Below are 20,860 nucleotides of genomic sequence, written 5' to 3'. Positions count from 1 at the left end.
AATAGCACCAACATGGGCAAGACAACCTTGGTACAGAACACTACTAGACCTGTCAGTAGTACCACACGTCAAGTTACCCAACAGGCCAGATCTGTTAACACTACACAAACAGCAGATCAGGCATCCAAACCCAGCATCGCTCAATCTAGCAATCTGGCTCCTGAAATCCTAGAATTCAGACATTTAAACCTCACTCAAGAATGTATGGAAGTCATAAAACAAGCTAGAAGACCATCCACTAGACACTGCTATGCAAGCAAATGGAAAAGGTTTGTTTGCTACTGCCATAATAATCAAGTTCATCCATTACACGCATCCCCAAAAGATGTAGTGGGATACTTACTACACTTACAAAAGTCAAATCTAGCCTTCTCTTCCATTAAAATACACCTTGCAGCAATATCTGCATACCTGCAGATTACCCATTCAACTTCACTATTTAGGATACCCGTCATTAAAGCATTTATGGAGGGCCTAAGAAGAATAATACCACCAAGAACACCACCTGTTCCTTCATGGAACCTTAACATCGTCTTGACAAGACTCATGGGACCACCTTTTGAACCCATGCATTCTTGCGAAATACAATTCTTAACCTGGAAAGTTGCATTTCTCATTGCCATCACATCTCTAAGAAGAGTAAGTGAAATTCAGGCGTTTACAATACAAGAACCTTTTATCCAAATACACAAAAATAAGGTTGTACTAAGAACCAATCCTAAATTCCTACCAAAGGTTATTTCACCGTTCCACTTAAATCAAACGGTAGAGTTACCAGTGTTCTTCCCACAGCCAGACTCAGTAGCTGAAAGGGCACTACATACATTAGATGTCAAAAGAGCACTAATGTACTACATCGACAGAACAAAGGAGGTTAGGAAAACAAAACAACTGTTTATTGCATTTCAAAAACCTCATACAGGAAACCCAATATCAAAACAAGGTATAGCCAGATGGATAGTTAAGTGCATCCAAACCTGCTATCTTAAAGCAAAGAGACAACTGCCCATTACACCAAGGGCACACTCAACCAGAAAAAAAGGCGCTACCATGGCATTCCTAGGAAATATTCCAATGCACGAAATATGTAAGGCTGCCACATGGTCCACGACTCACACATTTACTCAACACTACTGTGTAGACGTGCTATCCGCACAACAAGCCACAGTAGGTCAAGCCGTACTGAGAACTTTGTTTCAGACTACTTCCACTCCTACAGGCTGAGCCACCGCTTTTGGGGAGATAACTGCTTACTAGTCTATGCACAACATGTGTATCTGCAGCAACAGATGCCATCGAACTGAAAATGTCACTTACCCAGTGTACATCTGTTCGTGGCATTGGTCGCTGCAGATTCACATGTGCCCACCCGCCTCCCCGGGAGCCTGTAGCCGTTGGAAGTTATCTTCAACATTTGTACATTTGTATATATATATATTACTTAACCTTAATTTGTACATACTTATTCATTCCATTGCATGGGCACTATTACTAACACACACAACTCCTACCTCACCCTCTGCGGGGAAAACAATCTAAGATGGAGCCGACGCCCATGCGCAATGGAAGCAAAGAGGAGGAGTCCCTCGGTCTCGTGACCCGAAAGACTTCTTCGAAGAAAAACAACTTGTAACACTCCGACCCAACACCAGATGGCGGACTGTGCACAACATGTGAATCTGCAGCGACCAATGCCACGAACAGATGTACACTGGGTAAGTGACATTTTCATTATATTTTTTTGTTTTGCATGAGCATTAGCGTTTATATTTAACTTTATTATAGATTCCTTATTGTAAAATATTAATAAAGTATATTATGAAAAAACTCAGAGGTTAGAGACAGATCAGTATGAGGGTAGTAGTAGAATGCCAACAATTAATTTGGGACATATGAGACAAACAGGAACGCACATATGAACAGTAGTAACCATCAGCGTAAAAAGAAGCACCCAGGCTACAGACTGGCTGCCACCTTCGGAAAGAGGCTATGTACTGACTGAACATAGAATCTAAATGATACTATTGGCCTCCATTGCATGTCGGATACACACCAGAAGGGGGTAGTATGTTGGGTGCTGCAGTGATCTGAAGTGTTAGGAGTTAGAACTGGTGCGCTTTGTGAGGAGAGGGATGTTGTAGGCTTTGTAATTATTGGCCAATGTGATGAGCAGAAACTGGTGGGCACTGTATGGAGCTGGTATAGATGGACATGGAAGGAACTGGCAGTAGTACGCAGGTAGAGACTGGTGTGGGATGGAGGAGCAGGCACTGGTGGGCAGTGTAAGCAACTGCCCTTATTGACAGTGTGAGTATTGCTCTGCACTGGAGGGCTGGGAGGATCTGGCACCCTTGGAGAGTGCAGTAATTGGCAGTGTGTGGAATTGGTGCTGCTGGGCAATACATGGGTGTTACATTAGTGGGCTGTATGGGGAAACTATCACCGTTGGGCATTGGGGTGTTCTGGTATTGCCAACATTGTGAATAGTTGGCACTGTTGAGTGTAGGGAGGAAAACGCATTGATTGACAGTGAGAAGCCACCACTGGTGGGCACAAGAAAAAGGTTTGAACCTGTGATAGCATAAGGTGTGTACACTGATGAGCAGTTTGAGGAGTCCGTGAACTCTATGAGAAGCCGACTGGTGGATAGTGTGAGGATCTAGGGCAGGTATATTTGTAGCGCCACATTAGCGAGCAATGTCTAGTACCTGCACTTCAGGAAAAAAAGAGTTGGACAGCATGAAATGGTAGCACTTGAGGACAGCTTGTATAGTGAGCAGCTGTCACTTACGGACCATGAGGATCATACTTGGGTGCTCAGGGCAAGGAGCAGACAAGAGGAGAAGACACTGGTGGGCAGAGAGGACAGGCACAGGGCAACAAAATAAAAAGAAAACACTGATGGCCTGCATGTTGTGATAGAATGGGTGGGTAGTGTAGTTATTACCTGTCTGAGAATCTGGCACTGTTGAGCAGCATGTCCTGGGGACACTTTAAGAAGCTGCCCCTAATTGACATCATGAAAAACTGGCAGTGGTAGGAGAGATGGGTACACATTCTTGGGCAGTGTGAGGAGATGATGCTGGTCAACATTGTGGGGAACAGATGCTTTTGTGTAGTGTGAGTCGCTGTCTCCAGTGAGCAGAATAACAAACAATAGGCAATGTAAGGAACTGCATTAAGAAGCATTTTGGTGGGCAGGCTCTGGTGTCAGTCGAAGGAGTTGCTTTTGGTGGATAGTGTGATGATCTGGCTTGTAGGAAGGTACCTTCTTTTTTGCATAGTTACCCTCACCTTTTGCCTGCTGTCAGTGTGTTTTGACTGTGTTCACTGGGATCTTGCTAACCAGTACCGCAGTGACTGTGTTGTCTCCCTCTAAATTTGGCTGCTTGGTACTTCACCCCCCCACCCACATTTGGCATACTGGTGCTCCCATACAAGTCCCTAGTATATGGTACACAGGTACCCAGGGCATTGGGGCACCAGGGGTTCCCCATGGGCTGCAGCATGTATTATGGCACCCATGGAAGCTCATGTAAAATGTGCCTGCGGGCCTGCCATTGCAGCCTGCGTGAAAAGGTGCATGCACCCTTTCACTTCAGGTCACTGTAAGTCACCCCTATGGTAGGCCCTCCTAGCTCAGAGGGCAGGGTGCAGGTACCTGTGTGTGAGGGCACCTTTGCATGAGCAGAGGTACTCCTATGAACTCCAGATCCATTTTACTGGATTTCGTAAATGCGGGGATGACATTTTATGCGTGTACTGGACACAGATCACTACCTTTGTCCAGCTACATAATGGTAACTCCAAACCTGGGCATGTTTGGTATTAAACCTGCCAGAATCATACCCCAATACTGTTGCCAGTGTCTGGGGGCTCCTTAGAGGACACCCAGCTTTGCTCCTACCAGTTTGCAGGGTTTTCCTGGGCAGCCTGCACTGCTGCCATCCTTCAGACAGGTTTCTGCCCTACTGCTGCTTGGCCAGCTCAAGTCCAGGAAGGCAGAACAAAGGATTTCCTTTGGGAGAGGGAGGCAACACCCTCGGCCTTTGGAAATAGGTGTATCCGAAAGAGACTTCTAGTTGCAGATTCCTTACCTTAGAATTTCCCCCAGGTGTCAGACTGGATCTGGAGATTTTTCTTCGAGCAGTACCCTTGTGCATCGTCAGGTAGTGTTGTTCGACTCCATGGGTGACATTGGGATTGTGGTCGCAGTTATGACGTCGGGAGTGGTACATAGATGCCGTCTCTGCGCAGTGACGTCAGTTCTTTTCTTTCCACGCCTCGCACTGATCCAGAGAAGAGCTAGACTGGTCAATATTTGACAGATTTCAACACTTTTGTCGAGGTTTTAGTGATTTATTTTTGGTGCGTCGAGGATGTCCCCGAAGACCAGTTTCAAGCCACTGCATGATGTCGGTGACGGATCCGCACTGGGTCTGTTTGTGGTGCGTGGAGCTCGACCACGACCCGAAGTTGTGCTTCGTATGCTGGGCCATGCATCCTAAGGCCTTGAGGGAGCATTCCCTCAAGCTTACGGCGGCCCAGCGCCTGAACTCCACCTCAGTTCTGCTCTTGCTCGAGAGGAAGGTCTTGAGACCGCTCGTGTAGTCACCACCACTTGTCTTCCAAGTCTTCGGGTCACTCAGGTAAGAAGAAGAAGAAGTCGAAGAAGGCTCAGCATCCTTCAACTTCATATAGAATTCTATGAGGCCATGCGTCTCATTTTTGGGCAGTCCGAACCCCCTTTGGTGCCTTCAGGCCCTGTGGCTTCCGCTGGGGGCCCTGTGGCTTCCACGCTGGTGGCTCAGGCCTCGGCTTCCTAGGCCCCCTCGGGATCCACTACCAGATCCGTACTGAACCTGGTCGTACCATTGAGAGCTTCCCTGGTGCCAGTTTGGCCATCGACGCTCCCGACATCAGTTGTGCCCACAATCAACATCGACCCGATCCTAATTCCCAACGACTCGGACGAATTGGGCAAGGCCAGTGGTCTGGATACTTCTCCAGACACTGGCATGCTTTCTTCTCCTACCGTGGCTACGGCAGAGGGAGCCTCATATTCTGTGGTGGTAAGTAGGGCGGATGAGGTACTTGGCTTCGAACTGCCTACTGTTGAAGTCAGGTCTAATCTCCTGACTGAGGTGCTTCAATCAGGCGCTTCTCCTTCCTTTTCAAGAAGCCTTCAATGATATCCTCTTGGGTACTTGTTCCAGACCCAGCTCAGGGACTCCTGTGAAAAGGACAATCGCTCGCCACCATCAGCCTGCCCCGAATGACCCTAAATTCCTGTCTCAATACCCCATGCCTGAAAGCCTTGTTATCCAGGCATCCTCGTCATCTTGCGCGTTCCTTTCTGCACCTCCAGATCGGTAATCAGAGACTGGACAAATTTGGGAAGAAGATGTTTTCTTCCTCCAACCTGGCGTTGCCGTCAGTGAACACAGTATGCCTTTTGGGTCATTATACTCACTCCATGTGGGATACGGTTGCGCATGTCTTGCCGCAGATACCGGAGGAGGCCCTGACTATCATCTCCCAAGCAGTTGCTGTTCGGCGAGACGTGGCAAAGTTCACTTTTCAATGTGGGCTGGACACGACTGACTCTGGGTAGATTGGCTGCGTTAATGGTGGCCTTGAAACGCCACGCCTGGTTAAGAACATCTGGTTTCTTGGGGGATGTCCAACAAGCCCTTATGGACATACCCTTTGACACCATCTCTTTGCAGACAGGGCGGACTTGGCGTTTGAGAGATTCAAGGACTCCCGGGCTACGGCTTGGTCCCTCAGCCTTTGCACTCCCCTACAGACCGCCTTTTGTGGCCACGGAAGGGGCTCCCTGTCCGTCCCTCTCCCAGTCACCATTCCACCCATACTGTTCAGCCTCTGTGTGGTCATGGACGTGAAATCCCATGGGCTCGTGGGACAGAGAACCAAAGGTCTTCCCAGTCCACCCCACCCCTGCTGCAGCCTCCAAGCCTTCTTAGTCCGTCCCCCATCCCAGGCCAGTTGGCAGCAGGATTTGCCCTCACCTGCCCCACTGGGAATCCATCACTACAGACAGGTGTGTTTTGCAGATCGTCTGAAGGGGCTACTCACTCCGCTTCAAGACTGCCCCTCCAGCCATGCCTCAATCCTACGGCCACTTACCGGAGGATCATCTGGCACTTCTCCGCAAGGAAGTAGCGGCTCTCTTGGCCAAGGGAGCCATAGAAAGGGTCCCTGTGCCAGAAGTAGGTTGTTATTCCCGCTACTTTCTGGTGCCCAAACAGGACAAGGGTTTACGTCTTTTGGCTTTGAAAGGGGTGCTGAACCACATCCTTTCCCCGCCAGCTACTGTGCCACATATGCTGCTCAGCGTCTGCGTGGCCGGGGTTGTGGGATCTAGCGTCCACGTAGAACAGGGAACCAGCGGTCTAGCCAGTCCAAGGGCAGACACAGCCTCCAAACTTTCCTAGTCTGCTTCCCCATCAGGGACTAGTCGACGGCAGGATTTTCCATCACCTGACCCGCTGGAACACTATCACGTCAGACAGATGGGTTTTGCAAATAGTCTGAAGGGACTACTACCCCTCCATCCATTCCACCATCCTACGATCGGATGACAGCTGATCACCTGGCACTTCTCTGCAACGTGGTTACGGCTCTCTCCGCCAAGGAAGCCATGGAGAAGGTCCCTGTGCCAGAAGAAGGTTGTGGTTGATATTTCTGCTACTTTCTGGTGCCCAAAAAGGAATAGGGCCTCTTCCCTATCCTAGACCTTCAGGCCCTCATTCTCTTCCTCAGAAAGGAGATGTTCAAAATGCTCACCCTGGCTGAGGTCCTGTCTGCCTTGGACCCAGGAGAATGGATGGTAGCTTATTTCAATATCCCCGTCTTGCCTGCCCATAGACATTACCCATGATTCGTGGTAGGTCACGAGCCCTTTCAATTTACTGTGCTTCCCTTTGGCCTTACCAGTGCCCCTTGGATGTTCATGAAAGTGATGGTGGTGGTTGCAGCTCATCTGCGCAGGTTGGGGGTTTCAGTCTTCCCCTACTTCGACGACTGGCTGTTAAAGGCAGACAAGACCCAGGCTGTTGTCTTTCAGCAGACTACAGTGGACCTCATGCATTCCCAGGGGCTCACTATAAACGTGGCAAAGTCAAACCTGACTCCCTCTCAGATACTCCCTTTCATCTGAACTGTTCTGGACACAGTGCAGTTTTGGGCTTATCCTCCAGAGAGGCGAGTCCAGGATATTCAGGTTACTGTACCAGTGTTTCAGGCTGTATCCTGAGTTTCGGTGAGACTGACTCTGTAGTTGCTGGGCCTCATGGCCTCCTGCTAGTGACACATGCCAGATGGCTCTGCAGTGGGACCTGAAGTTCCAGTTGGCTCAGCATCAGGGTAATCCCTCCCACATGGTCCAGATCTTGGAGGGAACTGCAAAGAACCTGCATTGGTGGCTAACAGTGATTGGGTCAGAGGCAGACCCCTCTGCCTTCCCTGACCAGATCTCACAGTAGTGACAGATGCGTCCCTCCTGGGATCAGATGGCCACCTGGCATATGCGACCATCAGAGGTCTCTGGTGGAATCTGGACTCCAAATAAACATACTAGAGCTCCATGCGATCTGACTGGCATTGAAAGCCTTTCTACCCTCCATCAGTGGAAGACTAGAGCAGGTGTTCATAGACCACACTACTGCCATGTGGTACTGCAACAAACAGGGTGGGTGGGGCTGTGCACCCTCTGTCAAGAGGCTGTGCGTCTCTGGACATGGCTGGTGCAGCAGGACATCCCTGGTGGTCCAACATCTGACAGGTTCCCTGAACCCCAGAACGGATGAACTCAACTGTTGATGCCTCGTGGACCAAGGGTGGTGTCTCCATCCGGAGGTGGCTCATGGTCTCTTTCAGCATTGGGGAGGGCCTTGGTTAGATCTGTTCACTTTCACAGAGAACGTGCAATGACAGCTGTTTTGCACGTTGGAGTTTCCAAGACGCACTTGTTCTGCGATGCTTTTCGTCTTGAGTGGAACCCCGGCCTCCTTTACGCCTATACCACTTCTGTCCAGAGTTTTGAAGAAGATGACGAACGACTGGGCCCAGGTAATCCTGGTGGCTCTGGACGGAGAGTATAGTATCCACAGCTACTGAGCATGGCCACAGATCCTCCAGTCAGACTGCCCCTTCAGGAGGATCTTCTGTCATGACAGCAAGGGACGGTTCTCCACCCAAACCTGTCCGCTCAATCTCTACGCAAGCAGGCGAAGATTGGAGGCAGTTGGCGGCTTTCAACCTTCCTCCTGAAGTCTGCAATGTTGCTCTGGCAGACAGGCGTCCCTCCATCAAAATGGGATATGCCTGCCGGTGGAAGCAGTTTGTATCATATTGTAAAGAAAAGTCCATTAATCCACTTTCTGCTTCCATTTCTAATATTTTGGTTTTTATCCTTACCCTTGCCCAGCAGGGCTCTGCCTTGGGCACTCCTGAAGAGTTATCTTTCTACTCTGTATGCCTTCTTGCAATTGCCTGACCAACTCTCTTTAGTTAAGTTGCCTACTGTAAATAGATGTTCAGTGGCATGTGTGGCTGTAGATAAACATGCTTTGCTTAAGTCCGCCATCTAGTGTTTGGTTCGGAGTGTTACAAGTTGTTTTTGTTTGAAGAATCTTTTTGAGTCACAAGATTGAGTAAATCCTCCTCTTGGTGATACTGCGCATGGGCATCGAGTCCTTTGTTAGATGTTTTTTATCTCCGATGTCTGGTTCAGACATGTGTTTCAGTCGCTCTGGTATTTCCTCGGCTCGGTCTATTCCAAACTGTTCTGTTCCGTCTTTCTTTCCGTGACGGTATTGTAATTCAATTGAGTTTTGTATGTATTTTGCAGCTGGTCTGAACCTTTGCACCGGGAGCCAGCTTACTGCCCTTCGGGGCGTCCGTGCCTGTCTCGGATCTAATCTTCCACGTGGTGTTGTACTATGCAGGGCTGATGGAATGTACTCCAATTCACTTTTGGCTTTGATGTACCTTGAAATTCCCCCATCCCAACCAACATCTGGTATGTAATTTGTGTCTTTCCCTGGGACCACAATGAACAAACCTGCGACGCCTGTCATTCCTTTTGATCCAAGAAGATGCTCCAGGACCGAAGAGCTCATGGGTTGGAGATGGTGTCCAAAACACCAGATGATACTCCAGATAACTTCGGGGAAGAACACGCGCAAGAGGAGCTGGAACAGCAAGCGTCCTTTTTCATTGAAGACTCTAAGTCAAACGTCCAGAATCGTCATTGAGAGCCAGCCAGTCACCTCTGCACTACCCGTGAGTAGAACAGCCTCTACTCCCCATACAAAGGCTTTAAAGAAGCCCAGAAGCAGGTCGCCGGACTGTCACTGTCTTCAGTCCATGGTCCGATCCAAAAATCACCTTTGGTTGCCCCGCCCTCAGGCTCTGCAGCAAAAACAGCCAAGACATCTTTGGCATCAACCTTCGGCTCAGTTACATCACAGGCACCCTCAGGATCGAGGAGATCTATTGAACCGATTGGATCGGTACTGAGCAAAAAAGCCTCCACAGCCACTTGACACAAGATTACAGATCCAGTCATTCCTCTGAAGCAGCTTCCCCAGTGGAGCCCATCTTAGAAATAATTTACGCTCATCGGCACCAACCCATATTAAAAAAGGAAGTGGGATAGTAGTTGCTACTCCCCCCCCCCCCCCCCCCCCCCCTTCAATCAAATGCAAGCTCACGTTTGAAGAGGCCTTGGACACTGCTCCTCCCCCAAAAAAGGTCTCCAAGGTCAAGGCTACAGTTCAACCTCCGCCTTCTCCACCTCACTCCCCAGTGCTTCCTTCTACTTCACCGCCACCCCCCCCAGTCTCCTACACCACAGTTTTTACCACAGGGTTCACCGCCTCAAGGAGATGATTTGGGTGACATGCCACAAGACAGAAGCATGGGATTCATACAACCCAGAACCCACCCTGCTGAATGACCCTGACTTCTATCCAGCGTGGCCATCACCACCTGAATGACATTGTAGCAGCAGGTTATAACAAGGGTAGTCGCATACCACAATGTTCAGGTGCATACTGACCCTATTGAAGAGGATTTCCTCTTTGACACCCCAATACCCCACATAAAGAGAGACCGTTTTTACCAATGCTACTCGGCAGGCTTAGACATGCCAACAATATTTTTAAAGAACCCGTAAGATCTCGAGGTATTAATCAGAGGGTAGATTAAAAAAAAAAATACAAGCTGGCACCTGCATATCCTCTATTTATACAGGCACAAATCCCTCCAGACTCAATAGTCAGTACAGCACGAAAACATGCTAATAGTCAATCCACAGGAGATGCACCCCCTCCTGATAAAGTAAAAAAATTAGATGCAGCAGAGAAAAGAGTGGCTGAACAAGCTGCCAGTCACTGGTGAATCGCCAATTTACAGGTGCGATATGACAGGGACCAGTGGGAAGAAATAGAGGCTTTCGTCCAGTACCTCCCAGAGGAACATCATAAAAGAGCACGAGAGGTAGTTTCAGAGGGTCAAACCATCTCTAATATTTCATTAGGTGTGGAACTGATGCTGCAGATACCACAGCACGCGGCATTAATACTAGTATCATTATACATAGGCACGCTTGACTTAGTTGTTTTGGATTCAAGCCAGAAATACAGCAGGCAGTTCTCAACTTGCAATTCAATAGCGAACACTTATTTGGCCAAGAAGTAGACAACACCATAGAAAAACTTTAAAAAGACTGAGCGACAGCAAAAGCTATGGGGGCATTACTCACCACCACAGAATGTGGTAATTTTTGGTACCCACAATTCAGAGGAGGCTTCAAACCATCCTCTGCCGAACCTTCCACCTCTCTAAAAAAACAAATCAAAAACAAAAAAAAAATCCTCCCATTTCAATAACAGAGGTACCTTTAGGGGATCCTACAGAGGTGCAAATAACAAAGGCAGAGAACAGGCATCCACCTCCAGAGGATCTGCCACGTCTGCACGCTAGTGACTACTTACATCTTTCAACACCTCACACCTCTCCAGTAGGAGGAAGACTGAACAACTTCTACCCACAGTGGTCCAATACCACCACAGACCAGTGGGTTCTCTCAGTTATGGAGCATGGTTATTGTCTGGAGCTCACTTTCACTCCATCAAACATTCCTCCTCGCACTCACAAATTCTCACAGGAACATCTTACTCTTCTCAAAGAAGAGGTACAATCATTTCTTCGCACAGGGGCTTTAGAATCAATCCACTCCTTACAACAAGAGTCAGGAGTATACTCCCTATACTTCCTTATACCACAAAAGGATGGGTCATTCAGACCACTAAATTTCTACATTCTCTCAGAGCATTTCCATATGGTCACTCTCCAAGATGTCATTCCACTGTTACAGCAGGGCGACTTTATGCCAGATTTAGATCTAAAGTAAGCTTACTTTTATATTCCCATTCACCCATCACACTGCAAATACCTCCAGATCATAATTGAGGGAAAACATTATCAGTTTAGAGTTTTACCTTTCGGGGTTACAACCGCTCCTAGGGTCTTCACAAAATGTCTAGCAGTAGTTGCCACATATCTCAGGCGTCAACACATTCATGTCTTACCTTACTTGGACGACTGGCTCATCAAAGCCAGTATGTTACAACACTGTCAGCATCATACTGGGATCACAGTGGATCTCCTTCACTCTCTGGGATTCCCGATCAACTTTCTCAGATCCCATCTCCAACTTCTACAAATGCAGCCTTATCCAGGAGCAGTGCTCAATATGCAGATAGGACTACCATATCCCAGTCCAGCTCAGATTCTAACTTTCCCAGTTACAGGAAGACCACACTTACACAGTGCAGACAGTGATGCAGCTATTGGGGATGGTGGTGTCTTGCATTGCCATTGTACTTCATGCCAGACTGCACATGTGTCCCCTACAGCAGTGTCTGTTTCATCAGTGGTTCCAGTCACAGGGTCATCCCCAAGATCTAGTGTTGCTGGACCACCAGACTCCCCCCAGCCCTCCTCTCTCTCTGCAATGGTGCAACTCCACCAACCTCTCCAAGGGGCAGCTTTTTCTGGACCTTGTGCCTCAGATCACTCTAACTACACATACAGGTTGGGATCTCATTTTAACAACCACACAATACAAGGTCTACGGGATCCCATTCAACATGCTTCATATATCAATTACTTGGAGCTTCAAGTAGTTTTCCTAGGAATGAAGGCTTTTCTTCCACAACTCTCCCACAAAGTGTTTGTAGTCCGTACAGACAACCAGACAACCATGTATTAATCTGAAAATACGGGGGAGGGGAGAACAACACATTATTCTAAGTTGTCCCAGCTTGCTCAAACAATACGGAAATGGTCAGTTCACCACCACATTCACTTAGTGGCAGAGTATCTCCCAGGAGTGGACAACCAGTTTTGCAGACCTCCTCAACAGGATGCAGCAACACGTCTACGAATGGGAACTCTACCCACAAGTCTTTCAACAGTACTTTCTAAAGTGGAGAACACCCCAAATAGATCTCTTTGCCGCCGCAGAAAATACAAAATGCCAAAACGTTGCGTCCAGATACCCACACCCTCAGTCCAAGGGCAATGCTCTATGGATGAATTGGTTAGGGATATTTGCTTACGCTTTTCTGCCTCTCCCACTCATTACGTTTCTAGTTCGCAAATTGAGACCAACCTCTCTCACCATGATCCTTGCAGCTCCCACATGGGCACATCAAGCTTGGTTCACAACACTTTTGGATCTATCAGTAGTTCACATGAGAAACTCCCCAGCAGACCGGACCTTCTCACTCAAAATCCCAGACAGATCAGGCATCCAGACCCCAAAACACTCAACCTTGCGATATAGCTCCTGAAGTCATCGAGTTTGATTACTTAGAGACCACCAAAAATGCATTGACATTTTAAAATGGGCCCGTAAAACTACAGCCAGACAGTGTTATGCTGTCAAATGGAAATGTTTTGTACGCTACTGTCAACCTAAACACATTAACCCACACAAAGCTTCAGTCCAAGACATTGCTTATTTCCTGCATTTACAACAAGCAAACTTAGCATACTCGTCTATTTGTATTCATTTAGCACCTATAGCTGCTTACCTCCAAAACAGACAGCACATCTCTTTTTCCGAATTCCACTTATCAAAGCTTTCATGGAATGTCTGAGTCATTCCACCCATGCTTCCTCCAGCAACATCCTGGAACCTTAATATTGTCCTTGCTAGGCTTATGGGTCCACCTTCTGAGCCAATGCATACATGCCCTTTGCAATTCTTTTCATGGAAAGTGGCTTTTTCAGTAGCTATCACTTCCCTTAGACGTGTAACTGAACTCCAAGCTCTAACCTTAGAAGAACCATTCTTCCAAATACACAGATAGAGTAGTTCTCCAAACAAGCCCTAAGTTCCTTCCTAAAGTAGCTTCACAATTCCACATCAGCCAATCAGTTGAATTACCAGTCTTTTCCCACAACCAGACTCCGTTGCAGAGAGAGTTCTTCACACACTACGTGTTTAAAGGGCTCTCATGTATTATATTGACAGAACCAAACAGTTGAGGAGATCTAAACAACTATTTGTAGTATTTTCAATGCCTCATAAAGGCAACCCAATATAAACAAATGGTATGGCCAGATGAATAGTCAAATGTATTCAAATTTACTATGCTGAAGCTTAACAACAATTACCTGTTACCCCTAAAGCACACTCCATTAGGAAGAAGGGTGCTTCTATGGCTTTTCTAGGTAACATCCCAATAGCTGACATATGTAAAGCTGCTACTTCGTCTGCACCTCATACATTTAATAAACACTATTGTATAGATATTTTAGCGAACCAACAAGCCAATATTGGCCAAGCAGTGCTCAGAACACTTTTTCAAGCAACTTCAACCTCCCACAGGCTAGCCACCGCTTATTTGGAGGGACTGCTTTACAGTCTATGCAAAGAAATACAAATGATGGATGGAATGCGGAACCAATCAAACATTCACCCCCAGTCCCAGATCTGGGTTTAATCCATCAATTCTTTTGCTCACCGTGCCACCCCAGTTTGGACTCAGCCATATGCAAATCAGTCTTGACCCTGTTCCCCCTGGGAACAAGCAACCTGGGACCGGTTTCAGGGTATCACCCTTCATCAGACAGGCTAGTTTGAATCCAGTGGTATAGTGATACCGGGACTAATGTCTAGGCATACCCAGTGCACTTAGGGCATCAAAAGCAAAGAAACACTACAGGGAGTGCAGAATTATTAGGCAAGTTGTATTTTTGAGGATTAATTTTATTATTGAACAACAACCATGTTCTCAATGAACCCAAAAAACTCATTAATATCAAAGCTGAATATTTTTGGAAGTAGTTTTTAGTTTGTTTTTAGTTTTAGCTATGTTAGGGGGATATCTGTGTGTGCAGGTGACTATTACTGTGCATAATTATTAGGCAACTTAACAAAAAAAAATATATACCCATTTCAATTATTTATTATTACCAGTGAAACCAATATAACATCTCAACATTCACAAATATACATTTCTGACATTCAAAAACAAAAACAAATCAGTGACCAATATAGCCACCTTTATTTGCAAGGACACTCAAAAGCCTGCCATCCATGGATTCTGTCAGTGTTTTGATCTGTTCACCATCAACATTGCGTGCAGCAGCAACCACAGCCTCCCAGACACTGTTCAGAGAGGTGTACTGTTTTCCCTCCTTGTAAATCTCACATTTGATGATGGACCACAGGTTCTCAATGGGGTTCAGATCAGGTGAACAAGGAGGCCATGTCATTAGATTTCCTTCTTCTATACCCTTTCTTGCCAGCCACGCTGTGGAGTACTTGGACGCGTGTGATGGAGCATTGCCCTGCATGAAAATCATGTTTTTCTTGAAGGATGCAGACTTCTTCCTGTACCACTGCTTGAAGAAGGTGTCTTCCAGGAACTGGCAGTAGGACTGGGAGTTGAGCTTGACTCCATCCTCAACCCGAAAAGGCCCCACAAGCTCATCTTTGATGATACCAGCCCAAACCAGTACTCCACCTCCACCTTGCTGGCGTCTGAGTCGGACTGGAGCTCTCTGCCCTTTACCAATCCAGCCACGGGCCCATCCATCTGGCCCATCAAGACTCACTCTCATTTCATCAGTCCATAAAACCTTAGAAAAATCAGTCTTGAGATATTTCTTGACCCAGTCTTGACGTTTCAGCTTGTGTGTCTTGTTCAGTGGTGGTCGTCTTTCAGCCTTTCTTACCTTGGCCATGTCTCTGAGTATTGCACACCTTGTGCTTTTGGGCACTCCAGTGATGTTGCAGCTCTGAAATATGGCCAAACTGGTGGCAAGTGGCATCGTGGCAGCTGCACGCTTGACTTTTCTCAGTTCATGGGCAGTTATTTTGCGCCTTGGTTTTTCCACACGCTTCTTGCGACCCTGTTGACTATTTTGAATGAAACGCTTGATTGTTCGATGATCACGCTTCAGAAGCTTTGCAATTTTAAGAGTGCTGCATCCCTCTGCAAGATATCTCACTATTTTTGACTTTTCTGAGCCTGTCAAGTCCTTCTTTTGACCCATTTTGCCAAAGGAAAGGAAGTTGCCTAATAATTATGCACACCTGATATAGGGTGTTGATGTCATTAGACCACACCCCTTCTCATTACAGAGATGCACATCACCTAATATGCTTAACTGGTAGTAGGCTTTCGAGCCTATACAGCTTGGAGTAAGACAACATGCATAAAGAGGATGATGTGGTCAAAATACTCATTTGCCTAATAATTCTGCACTCCCTGTATTGACACACACAGTCTATGCAAAGCATGTGTATCTACAGCCACAAATGCCATTGAACGAAAAATGTTAATTACCGGCAGACATCTGTTTGTGGCATGTAGTGCTGTAGACTCACATGCGCCCTCCCTCCTCCCCTGATAACTGTGGCCATTGTAGTTGCATTGTCTTCTAAATATTGTACATATGTAAATACACTGCAAGGTCTTCTCTTTCCTTTTACTCATTATACACTCCTTACCTCACCCGCCTGCAGGAAAACAATCTAACAAAGGAATTGATGCTTATGTGCAGTATCACCGAGAGGAGGAGTCACTCGATCTTGTGACTTGAAAAGATTCTTCAAACAAAAACAACTTGTAACATTCCGAATCCAACACTAAATGGCGGACTTATGCAAAGCATGTGTATCTACAGCACTTCATGCCATGAACAGATGTCTACTGGGTAAGTAGCATTTGCCTTCTGAAGGGTCTTGCACACATGTCCCACTTCTCCCTTTATTATGCCTCAGTGGGACCTTAATTTAGTCCTCACATTCTTGATGTGTGCTCCTTTCGAACCTCTCCACAATTATTCTCTCCAGCTGCTCATGATTAAAACAGCCTTCCTCATGGCCATTTCCTCTGCCCGGAGAGTGAGCGAGCGAGCTGCAGGCTTTATCTTCCAAGCCTCCATTCTTCTCAGTTTATCCAGACAAACAGGTGCTTTGCACTAGAGCCTCTCCCCTGCCGGAAGTGGTTACAGCATGTGGGCCAATCTGTCACCTTGCCCACCTTTTACACTCCTCCACATCCCTCTAAGGACAGGAGCAACTCCACTGGTGGGACCCAAAAAGATGATTGTCATTCTGTCTTGCTCAAACAAAAGAGTTCTGGGTGGACAACCGACTCTTCGTGGGTATGTTGAAGCCAAGAACGGTTGGGCGGTGCAGAAACTAACCATCTCTTGATGGGTCATTCTCTCATCAAGATCTGCTACGCACTGGGGAAAAAGCAGCGACCTGAAATCTTACTGGCTTATTCCAGTCCACCAGTGCTAAAGCTGTGACCTCTGCGTTAGCATGTGGAGTCCCAGTCCTGGACATCTGCCAGGTAGCAACGTGGCTTCTGGTAGAGAAAATATCTAGCCTCAGATTCCTTCCCGGCCCACCCATCCTACCTGCTGTGGGGATAGATTTCTAGGGTCAGGGATGATCCCTTTCAGGCCCCTAGTTTGGACACACCAGTTCAGTGCTCTTCATGGTTCCACGCTTCTGGCATGAAAAATCTTGAAAAGAGACTGATGTCAGTGCATCGAGGTGGCACGTATATAAGTGAAGCATACGTCGCTTCAGGATTGGACGACACCTATGATGATGTGTGGAGCTGATTGAATCCACCTACCGGTGTGCAGGGGTACTCAAAAAATCTTCTGGTTCCAGTCTGACACCCGGGGAGAATTCAAAGGTTAGGAATCTCTGGTTAGATATTGTCTGTACCAGATAAAGTGCTACCAAAGACAAGTAACTTGACATCAGTGCAATTGACTACTTCTGGTGGGAATGGGGGGAGCTAAAAGTGGTAGAATGTGTGAAGCATGCACTGGTGGGAGCTGCAAGATGCAAGCACTGGTGGGAGCTGGCACATGCTTGTGAGGAGTGGACACTGATGTACATGGTATTAAGCTGCCACTGGTCTACCAAGTAAGCAGTGTGCTCTGGTGAGCAGTGTAAAAAGAGCAGCCCTGGCAGGAAGTGCAGGAGCTTTGCACTGATAAGCTATGTAAGGAGATTGTTCTGTTGGTCAGTGTAACAAGTTGGCACTGGTGAACATTGTAAGGAGAAACACTGGAGGGCAGTGTGAAGGAGAGATTTTTTCGTGTATGCAAGGAGCTAGTGTTGGAGGTCATGTAGGGAACAGGCATTGGGAGGCTTTAAGGAGGTGACTTCAGCTGGCATGGTTACACGGTGGCAATGGTTATCAGTTTGTGCAGCGTGCACTAGTGGGTAGTAGAAGGAGCTGGCACTGGTAGGCAAAGTGAGGAACTGTCATGATGTTGCAGTGTGAGGCATTCAAGCTGGTGTCAAAGATATCAGACTGGATTAATTTGAATTAGTTTTCTGAGGGTTGTATTAGCCTCTCCGCAAGACTTTACCAAGGATTACAAGCAGCTCTGTGCTGAAGAAGCTGTTGTGGATTCAAAATCTTGAGGTCATGCTAGACTGGAGTCTAAGGAAGTCTGACTGCATCACTGAAAACGTACGTGGCCTCATCACACACTGCATGATATTTAAATTGTCAGGCGTTGCTTGTCGCAGCTTCTGTTACTCCGGTCCCCGTAATACCACATGGAAATAGGCCAGCTCACAAAGGCATTTAGGAGTGCATGACGTGGATCCCCTGTGCTGCTACTAAATACTCATGATTGCAGTGCCCAGCTCCCTACTACTAAAAAGTGCCAAGAGCACACCGACCTTTCCGTTTGCATTAATTGTATATGCTATATTTCAATTTTTAAAGTTTATTTATTTATTTATTTATTTTTTTTTAGACCAAATCACGTCAGTTATGAGTATGTGAAGTAGTACTACAAGAGTAGGTCATGTACTCATGAATGCTTTTGTGAGTTGTCCCTCTAGTTCTTTATCTTCCTGTGCTGACCCTTCGCTGTAATTCTGAATTGTTTATGGTCCTACTGAAGATATGCCTGCTGTGATGATCATGTCTTTCATATCCGCCCTCCTAAGCGGTGGTATTCTCTGCCTCTCCGTGTGTTTATTCTCCACGATCATCTTCAATTCCTTAAAACCGTAAAGAAATCACCCATTATTCTAAGCAAGCCCAGTACGCCATTGTGCCCTATTGTGAATGCTATGGGGCGATATTGTGAAGGCCCTGGTGCCGTATTTTGAAAAGGCGCTTTGTAACTGTTAACATAACTACACTAGTAGTAGTCCAAGAGCTAGTATTAAATACAATTAGTCGAATGACTTCTTTTGTTATAATACACCCACATGATGTAAAATTTCTAGAGAGAGCAGAAACCATGTAAAAGAAATGTCTACTTCTACGTATCACTATAAAGAACATATTTCGATTAGTTTAGTGTGTTGTATTGCTTGATCTAGCACTGAAAGATTATTTCTTCTTTTCGGTACTTTAATTGATGGAAGGTAGGTAGTTCTAGGTACCATTGCTCATCTGTCTATCTTTCCAGTTTTACCTTCACAAAACAGTTTGATTCTACACGTGTATTTGGTAAAAAATAATTGGCACGGGCACTTGGTCCTTTTCTTGGAAAGGTAAATTTACTAAAATATTCCCAGCCAAATTGCTAGATGGTGATATTTTTACACAGGTTTGCGCGCGCTTTTTAGCAGGGCATCATGATATGGGGCAGTACTTTTATTTTGTGCAGAAGGGTGGTAAACACTTAGATCGATTTTGTGTACTGTTTTGTGAGTTTTAGACCATTGAATCGCTTATTTGAAATGTCTGACACTCATGTTATGTTTTATTTTAGGGAATATCTTGGAAAACAGTTACAGTCTGAACAACCGGCGACAGTAACTGCAAGGAGTTAAATATTTGCGTTTTTTGTTTCGGAAGTTTCATGTTTTACCCAAATTACTTAGCAGTAGTATATACCGTGTGTCTCAGATCAGTTCATAAGAAAATATTTCTTCCATGCAATATGAGCAACAAGCATCTGCCCGATTGCAGTACAGTATGTCTGGATAATACAGGTAGTATTAAACGCTCAAACGCTTGCAGCATTTGGATTGCAAAAGAAACACCATTGTGTTGTACAGAAACTCCAGTCAACCTACGAGAACTGTGACTAAAATTAAACTGCTTTTATTGTGTGTAATTTATTGTTGTCATAAAATTTAAGATTATTATTAAATGTCATTCCTGAACCCAACTATTTGTATTTTTTTTTTTTTTTAGTTCTACTAAAAGATTTCTTATGTACAGCCTAATTATATTATCTGTTATGTCCACCTAAAGTCTAATGTAATATGATTGTTATTCGTTCACTCTTTAATTTACCCAGTCATCTTATTTGTCCAGCAACAGGCATTTTATTTTCAGTACTATTTTATAGGCTATATCTCGTAAAACTAATTGCATTTAGGAATAATTAGAAAGTTTCGGTTATTTTTGTGGTTTATCTCTTTTTCATATTATTTTTAAGATATATGGGTTTTCTAGCTCTGCTCTTGCTCTGCTCTCTCCAATCCATGTTGCTCTGTCCGCATCTAGTCCATTGCTTGCACTGTTGCCTGTTTAAACATTTTTTAATCACCACCACTGCTTCTCTGTAACTCTTACGCCCCTTACTGCTCTCACCACTTGGTGGCATTGACCTTCTCCTCCAGCTCCAACCACACCTCAGTTACCAATCCCTGTTGCATTCTAATTTTTAACATGACTTTTTACGTCGTGCTCTGTAGCTGCAATTTGATGCGGGCTGCTCTTTTAATAAGCACTTTTCACACACAGTTTTGTTACTGCTTGAAGATAAACGTCTACCATATTGGAATGCTACATTTAAAAAAAAAAAAAAAGAAACAAATGGCCTCATCATGCCATTGCACTTTTTTCTTTCTTCTATCTTTTGTTTTTTTGCCAATGGGAACAACATTGGAAAAAAGAATTGGCAAAGACAGTAGATTTGCATTTCTTTTAAAGGGCAAGATGATTCACTTTGTCAATGTTTATTTTGTTTTCTTCCTGGTGCACACGCTGGAAAATAATCACTAATGTATTCCAGTGGAAACAGAAGAGTACACTTAAACAGCCAGGAGAATGACAGCAAGAGTAAAATCTTCCTGTGGGCTGCACCAAGATATGATTGACAATGTCTCAAGCCAAAGACAAGACTGCTAGAGAGCCAAGGAAGATAGTGGCTGTAGGAAGCTCCTCCAAAGACCATTATTTGTATTAAATATTTTTTTAATAAAACAGATCTTTGCTTATGCAAGACATAAAAAGGACTTGTATTCCAGGAATGATTATGTAGAACTTAAAACAACTACAGGCTCTACTGCTTGCTA

General features: G+C 45.8%; 1 protein-coding gene across 3 annotated transcripts in view; it reads left to right on the top strand.

Moving 5' to 3' along the window:
• Positions 1–19,725, top strand: part of ATP6V1H (ATPase H+ transporting V1 subunit H) — a 178,693-nt gene extending 158,968 nt beyond the window's left edge. For all 3 annotated transcript variants that reach the window (XM_069213878.1, XM_069213879.1, XM_069213880.1), the window contains exon 14: positions 19,324–19,725. In XM_069213878.1, the coding sequence (XP_069069979.1) occupies positions 19,324–19,384 (61 nt within the window). In that variant the 3' untranslated portion in view covers positions 19,385–19,725. The remainder of the gene's footprint in view (positions 1–19,323) is intronic.
• Positions 19,726–20,860: the final 1,135 nt, after the last annotated feature.

This window comes from Pleurodeles waltl, chromosome 11, assembly GCF_031143425.1.
Source record: "Pleurodeles waltl isolate 20211129_DDA chromosome 11, aPleWal1.hap1.20221129, whole genome shotgun sequence".
NCBI classification, from domain to species: Eukaryota; Metazoa; Chordata; class Amphibia; order Caudata; family Salamandridae; genus Pleurodeles; species Pleurodeles waltl.
The sequence above is the reverse complement of the archived record's forward strand: the minus strand, read 5'-3'. Positions and strand labels throughout refer to the sequence as shown.